Here is a 12245-nt window from a genome sequence, read left to right as displayed (position 1 = left end):
AATAATTGTTACTTAAAAATAGTTGTACAGCCTGATCTCTGTTCTCTGGGAAGTGTTCTGTAGACCAGAAAGGGTAAATGCAGGAGGGGAAGGTTGTTTATTTCTCTATTCTTTAGAGTATATGAATGCTGTAGTAAAAATGACTGCTTCTCTTTACTCGTTACCTCTTGCTGGTTTATCTAGTCTGTGCTGATTCCTAATTTCTTTCAGTGATGTGGAACTCAGCAGCTCTTTGTTCTCACTGTGCCTGTCCTCTCCCTTTCTTTGTGTTTCAGGGATACTGCTGCCCGCATCTGCCACTGAGCATGCGGGAAAATCTTTCAATAGATTCTTCACTTAGGAGTTTCAGTAGTAGGACTCCACTTCTCCAGGTTTTAGTAATAACCAACAGACCCCCAAAAAAAGACAGAAGGAAACTTGGAAGGGTGGTGGGAGATACAGGTGGTTCAGGGTCGGAGGGCGAGGGGGTCTTTTGGGAGGAAGGTAACTTCAGGGAAGTTACCATACACTAACTTACAGAAGCTCTCGCCAGCCAAGTTAAACTCAGGACAGCCACCTCGCACATACACCCAAGATTAGAGCTGTAGCTTGCCAAGGGAGAACACACAAGTGTTTCTGAGCAGTAAGGCACAGGATCAAATTTTAAAAAATTAGAGACAACGTCCTAGCCATGCCACGGAGATGCGCGGTATGTTTTCATTGTTGCTATGTGTTCGGTGCCTGAACTAGGCCCTTCACAAGACAGGACACCATCTGAGGACGAGAACCAGAGGTGAGGATTGTTCTCGCAGCATGACGCCAGGCTTTCCTTTGTGTTAAACACACAAAATGCTAAGTCAACATTAACTAAACAAAACGATCCGTTCATCTGCTCAAACGCATTTTTTTTTTGTTGAAAAATAAATAAAAAAGCATGGTTTCTAAGAAGTCACTCCCCCCCCAAAAAAACCAACCCCCAACAAACAACAAAATAGCAGAGAATATTAGACCCTTCCTCTTTTTGCTCAGACATGTGTGACTTTAATAGTGTAAATTATTTAACAGATGGAGCACAGTTTTGCTCGTATTTGCAATCACTGTTGCTTGTTGTTCATTTGCTCAAAAAGCCAGCTTTTAGGACACAGTGGAGCATGCAGGGGAGGCTCAAAGATCTTTTGTCTAATATAAAAGAGCGTGAAAACCCAACTCTCGTTTAAAGGTGAAAGACTGGTGGGGAGAGTTCATATATGGCTATTTTAGATAGACTGAAGTGATCGCCCGACTCCCCAGCAGTTGGCCATTCTCCCTCCCAGAGACAGGGATTTCTCCTTCCCTCCTCATCCTCCCCCATCCCACCATTTTGCTTCTGTTCTAACACTGCCCTTAGCAGCATCTTTTCAAGCAGACCCAAAGCATCTGTTTTTGGGGTCTCAGTACCATGCTCCCCAGACCTATTTTCACGAGGTTTCATCAGCTTGTGGCAATACGGTGGAGTCTAAAAGTGCTCTTGTAAGAGGGCTAGCCATTGGCCCTGGGTACGTTTTTACCCTGCCACAGACACCTGCTACTTCTTTAGACCCCGCCTCTGGCTGCGGGCCTAGAAGTGGGTTTCTCTCGCCCAAAGCGGAGGAAGTGTGAGCAGGGGAAGTTCAGGCCAGGTCCAATCAGACACCTGGGGTTAGGTGGTGTGCGCGCAGGCGGATGCCCAGGGCGGGTCCCCGCCGCAGGGCCCGCCCCCTCGACACAGCCATCGCAGAGGCTCCGCCCCTCTCGCCCCGCCCCGTTCTGGGGGCCGTGGCTAAAACCCGGAGCCGCAAGAGCAGAGCACGGTGCAGAGCTGCTTGCTGCCGCTTCCTCGGCCGGAGGCTGGGCCCTGGTGCTGATGCTGGTAGGCTGCGTGAGCTGGGCCCGCGTAGCCTTCTCGCCGCGGCGCTCGGGGCTCCCGCGATGATGGCGGAGCAGGTGAAATGCGCCTCGCCGGTGGCGGGCTCCGGCGCGGGCCCGGGGCCGGTGGTGAACGCCGAGCTGGAGGTGAAGAAGCTGCAGGAGCTGGTGCGCAAGCTGGAGAAGCAGAACGAGCAGCTGCGCAGCCGGGCAGCCACTGCGGCCGCCGCCCCGCACCTGCTGCTGCTGCAGCCGCCGCCGCCCTCCGCACCGCCGCCAGCCGGGGCCTGCAGCCCGCTCGCCACGCACAGGGCCCCGGCCGGCACGACCTCCCCGGGCCCGGGGGCCCTGGGCCCCGCGTTCCCGGGCACCTACTGCTTGCCCAGCCCCGCGCCCTCCCTGCTCTGCAGCCTGCAGCCCGCCGACGCGCCCTTCGTCTACTCCAAGCCCGCGGCGGGCTTCTTCGGCGGAGGTGGCAGCCCGGAACCAGGGACCGCGGGGACCCCGCCGGGGGAGGCCGCCACGCCGCCTTTGCCACCTCCAACCCTGCTGGACGAGGTGGAGCCGCTGGACCTGGAGAGCTTGGCCGCCTGGAGCGAGGAGGACGACTACACCTGGTATGGACGAGCTCCGGCGCCCCCCTGTCCCCGGAGTTAGGAGGCCCAGCACGCGGGGGCGGGGCGTGGGAGGCAGGGGACCCAGAGGCCTAGCAGGTGCCAAGCCCTGAGCAGAAGCTTCGCGCGAAGGCAGAAACCTGTTTTGTCATTGTGCCTATTGGTCCGACTGGGGACCGGGGAGGAACTGATCCCTGCCATCTGCCTTGTGCTTTGCTCTTTGCTGATTACGAGGTCCCAAGCGCCTCGTTAGCCTTAAATGCACAACTCATGTCATCTTGTCGCTCAGCCCTGGCCCCCTCCCCGTGTGTGTGTGTGTGTGTGTGTGTGTGTGTGTGTGTGTGGTGACGGTGCTTGTCTTCTGCCCTCTTCCCTGCTTCTTACTACTCTTTCCTTACAAACGGACCTTGCACAGGGTTGGTGTGCAGCCCCTTTGGTAGCGTCTGAAGCCACCTGGGGATGATGGGCCTCTTCTCAGACATCAGCTCTTGCAGTTGAGTTGTGTAGTTCTATATGTGTGCCATCTCTCTCTATTTCCATAGATAACCTTTCAAATACTGATTTGATTATTAAAGATGCGCTATCCTAGTATGTCAAAAGCGAAGGTTTGCTAAGGAATGGAGGGACTACTTTTTTTTTTTTTTTTTAAAGAAATGAACTTAGGAATTTTCATTACTTTAAAAATGAAACCACATTGAAGAAAAGTAGTTTTAGGCTAACTTGACACAGGCTAGAGTCATCAGAGACGCAGGAACCTCAATAACGCCTCCCTAAGATCAGATTGTAGGGAAGCCTGTAGAACGTTCTTAATGGTTGATTTTGGAGGGCCCAGCCCACTGTGGGTGTTGCTATCCCTAGGCTGGTGGCCTTGAGGTTAAATAAGGGAGCAGGCTGAGCAAGTTATGGGGAGCAAGCCAGTAACTAGCACCCCTCCGTGGTCTCTCATTTAGCACCTGCCTCCAGATTCCTGCCTTGTTTGAGTTCTTGTCTTGTATGAGTTCCTGTCCTGTTTGCGTTCCTGTCCTGACTTCCTTTATTGATGAACTGTGATGTGGAAGTGTAAGCTAAATAAATCCTCTCCTGTCCACCCCACCCCACCCCAAGTTGCTGTGTGTGGGTCCTGGTGTTTAATCACAGTAATTTTAACCCTAAGAGCACTGTTAGAGAAACTTATTATCTAGTTTTAGAAACTTTTAGGGTAGATCGTAAAGATGGTGGATGGAGACCAGAAGCATCTGTTCAGTGGGAATCTGTGTGTTTCTGGTCATGAATGAGTACGTCTTGCAGGAGACAGGTGCCTAAGCCCCTGCTGCCTGCTTATGGAAGGCTTGTTTTTGGAGTATCTCCTGATAGGGATTGCTTGCTTGGTCTATAGACATAAGCTAGGGGTGTAGACATACCCTAGGAGTGGTTCGATAAAATGGAGTGTGGGTTCATGCTGGGAAGCTGAGCAGGGTTCATATTGGGGTAACAGTAGCAGGATAAAGAGGTGCATCCTTTTGTCTTTGTGCTTTGATTTATTTAAGAAAATCAGATTTTTTTTCACTTCTTTTATTGATTGTATAGAAGGGAACTGGGCAGTGGAGAATCTTACTGGTTTGCTATTGGGAACTGCAGTCTTCCTTTTTCATTGATGCCCTACATGGCAACTACCTGTAAACTCTAATTGCCAGTTGATTTGGTTTTGAGAATTAAAATGGGCACGTCTGTCATCTGCCTTCAGCTTTGATTTTAGGAACTGTGCTGGTATCTTAATGGTGTACAAGTCGAACGCCTCAACACTTCTGGAACTTTAAGCTATTCTTTCTAAACCACACTCTGGGCTGGGGGTGGCCTGAATGCAGTTCAGTGTGAGTACAGTACTGGAAAATGGTCTTGCAGTGGCTTTTATGTTTCACTAATAATGCCTGTCAAACCTTGTGCTAATTTCAAGTCAGTTGAGTTTTTTATTTTTTTAAATGAAGATTTATATAAACAATGGGAAGAAATTGGTTTGTAATCCTGATAGAAATACAAAGGAACAATCCGTTTAAAATATGGCATGTTTTAAAAATCTATTATTATTATTATCATTATCACTGTTGTTATTGTTATTGTTATAATTATTTTGTCTTCCTGAGAGAAGGTCTCACACTGTAGCTCAGGCTGGCCTTGAAGTCCATGTCTTCTTGCTTAGCGTTCTGCATGCTGGGATTTCAGGCATGTGCCACCATGCTGGGCTCTCAGATTTATTATGGCATTGCTGTTTATCTGGTTAATAATAGAACATATATGCCAAGTATAGTTTATCACAGTTATCCAACTATGTGATTATATTGTTGTGAGGCTTTTACTTTTTATTTAAAACATCAAAAAAAGTATTGAAATAAGTCTTTAAAAGTGCTATTTAGTAGGATCAGCATATTAGTCTTTGATGTGGTTTGAAGCAAATCTAAATTGAAGGAAGTTTGTCTTTACTCATCAAATATGCTGGTCCGTGTTAAGACTTGATCCTTCATTGCTAGAAGTGTTTCTGTGCACATACAGCGCACTGTCTGTAGAGTCCCTTCTTTAAACATGGAGGAGGTCCCAGTTGGGAAAATGGGAGTAGGGGTGGGGGGTAGGGGGGGTGTCGTTAATCTAAGTCGGAGGCACTGAATGATGTTGAGGTCACCTAATTTACAGAAATTTTAAAACATTTTAGACATTATTTTTGTGTGAAAACATACACATATTTTCTGATGGAAAAGCAGCTGACAAGATTTATTTAAAAATGTAAAGCCACCTGCTAATGTCTCCAGAGCACTCCAAGTACCTGAATGGCTGTGAAGTGTTCATGTCCCCAGCCTGGAGTGCCAGGGCTGTGTGCCTTTCCCTAGGATCCCATGGTAGGTTTGCCGCATGCCGTAATCATTTCTTCTGTGCCTTAAGGAACAGCTGGGGTAGGGAGATACAGTCTACAGTAAAGTGCCTTGTCAGCGCAGGGTTTGCAAACATCTTCTCCAAACCCGAGGTTGGCCGCTTAGCCTTTTAGCAGTGTTTCCCAAGGGAGAAGGTTTGATTTTTGGTAGGGCTCAATGCCACCTCTTACTCTTCTGGATCATGCATGATTTCAGACGTAGAGATTATAGTGAAGGGGTGTTTGTCTATCTTGGGGTGCAGGCTTTCACCTGTGGTTTCTAACAAGAAGAATTCATTTTCATTTTCGGGTTTTTTCTTTTATGTTAGCTTTGGATACTGTAGGAAGTCTAGAGCTCACATTTTTTGTGCATGACTGTCCTTAATGCCTACATCTGTTCAGAAGACGGCCCTTCCTTGACCTTTTTTGTACTGCAGATATTCAGTGTTCTACGCTTGGTCCCGTTTGGGGTCTGCATTTTCCCCACTGCAGTATTTACCTGCATGCTGCCCCAAACTGCCTTCATCAGTGCTGTTCACCAGTTAGTGAGAACTCCAGCTTTGTCAGGTTTTTTGGCTATTGAAAGTTCTTCCCATTTCCATGTGAATTTTAGGATCAGTTTCTACGTCAACACATTCATCCCTCCTCCTTCCCACACATGTCGCAAGGATTTTTATTGGGATTTTTTTAATTATAAAAATAACTTTATGGACAACTTACACCTTAACAGTATTTAGTCTTTGAACCATAAACCTGGTATATCTCTCCATTAATTATGTCTTTAATTTCTCTCAGAATGATTTCAGAGTTTCTCTTATATAAATCTCATAGGTATTTTTGTTAGATTTATGCATGGGTTTGGCAATTTTGAAAATGCTTTGCAAATGAAAAAGGCAAATGTGAAAGTATCTGTGGTATTTTGTTGCCAGTATGTGTAGAAGCAGGACTAAGAACGCTGGCCAGCATCCTAAAAACATTGCTCCTACACTTACTAGTTTTAAATGGATTATGCCCTCTGTGAAATCTATATATCTGTAACATTTAGATAAAGGCATGTTTACTACGTTTTGGTCCAAATGTTCCTAGTCTGTTCAGCCTGATGCTGGCCGGAAAACCTCTGTCTAGGGCTGACTAAAAACGGTGAGCCCAGTGTCCTGGCTTCTTCGCTCTGTGGGAAGTGTTAGTCTCTTACCATGAGGATGCTACAATGTCTTCAAATAGCTTTGCAGTTGGATTGAGGAAGTTTTCTCTGCTTCCAGATACTAGGATTTTTTTTTTTTTTTGGCTGTCAAATGCTTTTTTTCTTTGTCTATTGAGATAATCATATGATTTTTCTCCCATTTTAGTTAATATTGTAACTATGTTAAACCAGGCTTGCTCTCACTTTTAGAGTAAACTCCATGTGGTGATGATGAAGAGTCTGATGTATGTGAAGCTCGGTTTCTAAAATATTTAGACTCTGCATCTGTCCCTGAGTGATGGAGGTCATTGGACAGCCCCGCCCCTCCCCGTAATGTTTGTGTCTGGTTATAGAGCCAGCAAAATGCCTCATGAAATATATGTTAGGATGCAGTTCCTCCTCTGTGGCGGAGTTTGTAAAGAGTTGGTCTTTTGTTTAGATGTTTAGTAAAATTCCATAATCAACCTTCCTATCCTGGGTTTTTCTTTGTATGAATGCTTTCTTTTTTCTTTTTTAAAATTATTACTTTTTAATTTTTTTCTACATCTCCATTTAAGTTATTTTCTATGAACATCACCTAGATGCCATTTGTATTTCTGTATTCCTGGATTGGCTTAGGTTGGCATGGATTGTTTGTGAGGCTTGGATCTGAACCAGGCTCTCAGCAAAGTGGGACAGTGGAATTGTCATGATTGGTTTAGCCCAGAGCATCCTAAGTGTGCTCGTGACACCAGAGGTGCTGTCATCGCCTGGGAGCTTGTTAGCATTTAGATTCTTTGAACTTACCCTGAACCTATTGAAACAGAAAGTGGGAGCTGCTGTGTGCTCAAGGGATTTGTGTTTGAAGCACTGAAGATAAGAACAAGGAGCTAACCTAAACTTTACTTGCACTAGAAAGAAGTAGCAGATATTGGACACAGCAGGAGACTGTGGGCAAGGGATGATCTTACCCACCTGTGTCATGGGAGGGCTGTATTGCCCACCTGTGTTGTAGGATAGGGATAACATTAGGGATTAGGAAATAGTGGATTAATGAATATTTAGTGGATATAGGACTGTGGGCCGCATTCCAAGAAAACTATGATGTATCACAGCTACCATGAAATGAATTAAAGAGATATTTTAGATTTCCCATCTGTAACAGGAGTCAGCAAGAGAGAAAGTCAGTTGTGCTGCCTGCTTTGTATGGCTGGAAAGATAGGTTTTACACTTTTAAAGGATGGAATAGCATCAGTCTAAAGAACGCAAACATTATTGTGTATAATCTTTTGAGACAAGGTCTCACTAGGTAGCCCTGGCAGTTGGAGATCTGTTCAGATCACTTTGGACGTAAACACACAGATCTGCTTTCCTCTGCTTCCCCAGTGCTGGGACTAAAGTTTGCAGCAATGATGTCATGCTTTTTTAGTTAAATTCTGATGACGGTACTTGTGGGCTGCAAGAGTAGAGTTGAGTAGTCTTAGCAGTAATTGTGCTTCAAAGCCAAGGATCCTAACTAGCTGGTCCTTCATAGACATTGTTGCCAGCCTCTAAGGTATTCAAGTGAGTTACTAAGGTAGAGCACACCCTCCCCCTCTGCAGGCCGCTGGTCTCCCTCTGACAGGTGGCAGCCTTGCCTGATAGTGAGAGGGCAAATAATGATAACTTGGAAGGATACTGTTGCCCACAAGAGCCATGGTGTTCATTTTTAGACATGCCGAGTGATGTCTTAGGATAACAGTTCAGTTAGCCCGAGCTTCTCTCAGAGCTGAGGAAGGATCTTTAGATGTGTTTTTGAAGTAGTTCTCAGCAGGCTTTGGAAAGTAACCTATTCTATTTGGGGATATTTGCCTGTTAAAATGATTCTCGGCTCTTTGAAGCGATCAAATGTGGCTCTGTTTCTATGGGAACCTTCAGTGCATGCTGTTTTCCTCCGGAAGAGAGGCACTTTCTGTAATCTATATCATACCTGTAATGCAGATGTCTTTCTTTTTTAAGGTTATACGTTGGCTCTTCAAAGACATTCACCTCACCAGAGAAGTCCCTGAGTCCTTTGCAGTGGTGTAGACACATCCTGGATAACCCAACTCCTGAGATGGAAGCAGCCAGGCGCTCTCTGCGCTTCCGACTGGAGCAAGGTACCGTGAGTGTGTGCACTCTCTCCTCAGCCTCGCACTGTCCTCTTGGCTTCTGTTTCTGGTTTAGGGATAGACTTCAACTGATAAGCTCTCAAACTGAGGTACAGGTTCTTGTTGAGTATAATCCCCCTGCCTGAGGAATGCACAGTCACTCAACAAGGGCTCTGCTCACTGGCCTCAGAGGGACTACCTTTAGCAGGGTTTTAGCTCATAATATGGAGCATATCTTGTTTGTTTCTTGTTTTATTCCTTGATTTTTTTCAAAAGTGTGTAAGTGAAATGAATCTGTCTTCATTTTTCTAAATTGGTAATGAGGTTCTGTGGCTCAATTCTAAGTCAAACTGGGAGTCCCTTGAAGTCTGCTTTGTGTTTCTTTCCTGATTAGTTGGATATTTGACTGGAAGTCCTAACCTCCGTACACCAGAAACTAATCCTAACCCAACTCCTGAGATATAATCCTAGTCGTGTATATCCCATTGGTTAACTGATAGAGACCAGTAGAACACACACACACACACACACACACACATGCACGCACACATACACACACACACACACACACGCATGCATGCACGCACGCACACGCACACAGACAGAGACAGACACTTTGACAGAGATAGAGAGATAGACAGAGACAGAGACATAGAGATAGCTAGGTAGATAGATAGAGAGATACACAGGGACAGAGTTAAGAGACAGAGAGAATTGTGGGAGAAACATCTAAAGGAATGGATGGTCCATAACTCCTTCCTTTTCCTCTGCATTCAGTACTTCGAGGCTGTAATAGTTTGACCTTTCACCTTGTTCTTTAACCTCTCAGTGTCCGTTCACTTTCCAGGAACACCCTTTCTACCCACGTACCACTGCACCTTAAATCCTATTTGTACTTGAAAGCATAGGTCCTGCCCTCTCCAGGGTAAAGAATGTGTGTGTGTGTGTGTGTGTGAGGATGGGCAGAGGGCATCTGCGTTGGTGAGTCAGGAGCACTGCGCAGGCACACTGAGGTTAGACTCTGCTTCTCAGGCTCTCCAAGGATAATGGATGGTTACGAGGCACTTGAGTGGAAGACAAGCGTAGGCAGAGTTTCTTTGCCTCTTAAGTCTACAATAGTCAGTACTTCATGTTGACCTGAGGCAGGTCTTTCGTTGACCTGTAGAGGTGAGAAGGGTAAAGTTGAGTGATGGAGAGATTTGCTAAGCAAGAGGGTGATGGGGTCAGAGTTGGGGTCTCCCTGATATCAGGGATCCTATACTTAATAGTACATAGATTCTTCACTGCCTGCTGTATTGGCTTGGCCATAAGCTAATAGGAACAGAAATCTAGCTTATGTATTTTGGGAAGGTGGAATTTAAGATATGTTTGTTAACTATTGATATATTGATAGCAAGTTGAGCAGGGTCATAGGATTATGCTGGGAGAACACTGGCCATTAGTACCCATGCTGTGAAGTGGTACCCAGCTCCTGTCCTGTTCAACAAACACCATGTCTCTCAACAAATGAACACGTCCCTGCCTCTCGCCTTCTTACTTAGGTAGACTATGGTCTTACTGTGTGGACATTTTGATGTATGAGTATGGTTCGAAACAAAAGTCAAATGAGATTCAAGGATTATAATACTTTGGCTCAGACATCAATAAACATTCTTCTGCAAAGGTCCAGTAATAGATACCTTAAGATGTTCAGGCTCCACACTCTGTTGTGACTGTGCAACTCACTCGTCACCCAAAAGCAACTATAGATGTCAGATTAAGGTGGAGGAAGTTGTGTTCCAATGCCACCTCATTCATGGACGCAGATTTGAATTTCAAGAGTTTTTTTTTTTCTGTCGTGAAACGCCCTCCTCTCCTCAAATATAAAATCTGTTCTTAGCTGATAGCTATCAAAGAGACAGAAGGTGGCTGGACTTAGACCACTGTGACCACAGTGTAGCAGTCTCAGTGTCAGGTGATTGGCACACAGTTAAATTATAGGGTTGATTTTTGATACAGAAAAGAAGCTTTTAGTAAATGTAATATAAATCTTATTAATATTTTTGATCAGATGTCTGATCAACTAAGTTTGCTTTTATTGGCAAATGGGAAGTCATGTGGACATGCAGTGAAATCAGATAATTTTATAGAAAATATTTTAAATAGAAAACTAATTTTTCAGAAGCAAACTCAGTGACTGACTAAATTTATTTATTAATTTGCAGACTTTTGCTGTGTGACTAAATGTTTTTGTTTCAGAGTTCTGTAATTCCATTATAACTTACTGATTTGAGCTAGAGATCTTGGCGGGGTGGGGGTAGGGGGGTGGGGTGTGGAGCTGAAAGCAGAGTCCTTGGTAGCCTGCAGCTGGGCAAGCACCGACCCCCTTGGTTCCTGTCCCTGTATTCTGCTAAAGAGGTTGTTTATTGTTTATTGGATGATCACTTAACAAAGAGCATATACTTTATAACATGATCTTCTCAGCTTAAAAACTACTAATTGTATAGAATTTCAGAAAAGACAGCTGATCATCTCATACTTTGGTGCCTATTTCTCAGATGTATTACATTTTCATTTGTTAGATGGCTGTTGAGTTACATTACCATTTTAAAGTTTCTTAATTTTTTGAGAATTTCATACATGAATAGTGTATTTACTTTATTGTCTTTTCCCCAAACTTTTTCTGTTACCCTACTCCTCACGTTCATGACTTCTTTTTAAATTATTCTCTCTATCTCTCTGTCTCTGTCTCTCTCTGTCTCTCTCTCTCTCTCTGTCTCTCTCTCTCTCTCTCTCTCTCTCTCTCTCACACACACACACACACACACACACACACACACACGCACGTACGCACGCGCGCGCGCGCACACACACACACACACACACACACGTGCGTATGTGCGAGGGGGCTTGTGATGGTGAATAGTGAGGCTTAATCTTTGATTCACGTTCCTTATATATTCTCTTGGCACAGCTTTGTAACTTGGCTTTTTATGAACTATAGGATGCATGAATATTTTAGGATAGGAGTGCTTATATGCAGGTATTGCACTATCTTATCATATTTTGCATCTCACTTAGTTTTTAGTGTGCTACACAAAGGTGATTTTCTCAGTCCTGGTCATTAGTTCACTCCAGACTCTCTGGGTCATCTCTTGAGTGTAAGGGGCATGGCGTCCTGTCCTGTTCCTGGCTGTGCTCTCTCTTCCTTTCTTGTTAGCACCAGATGTTTGTCGCCTTCCCAGCTGTCATGGCGGGCTCTCCTCTGGCCCATTTTGAGGCCCTCCTGGCCTCTCCTCAGTGGCTCCTCAGGTGCCAGCCCTCTCTTCAGACTCTCCTCTTTCATTGGAATGCCTTCTTTACTTGCTGCTTGGCATGAGAATGGGTAAGGAAGTACCTGGAGCTGAACTTCGAGAGTGTCACCGGCTGTGTATCCTTAGTGGTTGGGGACACGCGGAGTTCATAGCTTAGTGTTTTCCAGAGGACATGGAAGGCGTGTCTGTTGCATGCCTATCACCTTTGGGTCACTGTAATGCTGGTCTTCTTTCTTACATTGTACTTACATGTCTACTGCTTAAAGTAACAGAGGCATTTTAGAATATTGCCCTGTATTTGAGACATTA

The 12245-nt window shown here is 45.1% G+C and overlaps 1 protein-coding gene across 2 annotated transcripts in view; it reads left to right on the top strand.

Moving 5' to 3' along the window:
• Nucleotides 1-1831: 1831 nt before the first annotated feature.
• The window catches only part of Slain1 (SLAIN motif family member 1), a 49712-nt gene continuing 39298 nt past the window's right edge, over nt 1832-12245 (top strand). For both annotated transcript variants that reach the window (XM_052190746.1, XM_052190745.1), the window contains exons 1-2: nt 1832-2480; nt 8513-8652. In XM_052190746.1, coding sequence (XP_052046706.1) covers nt 1927-2480; nt 8513-8652 — 694 coding nt within the window. In that variant the 5' untranslated portion in view covers nt 1832-1926. The remainder of the gene's footprint in view (nt 2481-8512; nt 8653-12245) is intronic.

This window comes from Apodemus sylvaticus, chromosome 8 (assembly GCF_947179515.1).
Source record: "Apodemus sylvaticus chromosome 8, mApoSyl1.1, whole genome shotgun sequence".
Lineage (NCBI taxonomy): Eukaryota > Metazoa > Chordata > Mammalia > Rodentia > Muridae > Apodemus > Apodemus sylvaticus.
This window is presented reverse-complemented; position numbering and strand designations above follow the sequence as displayed.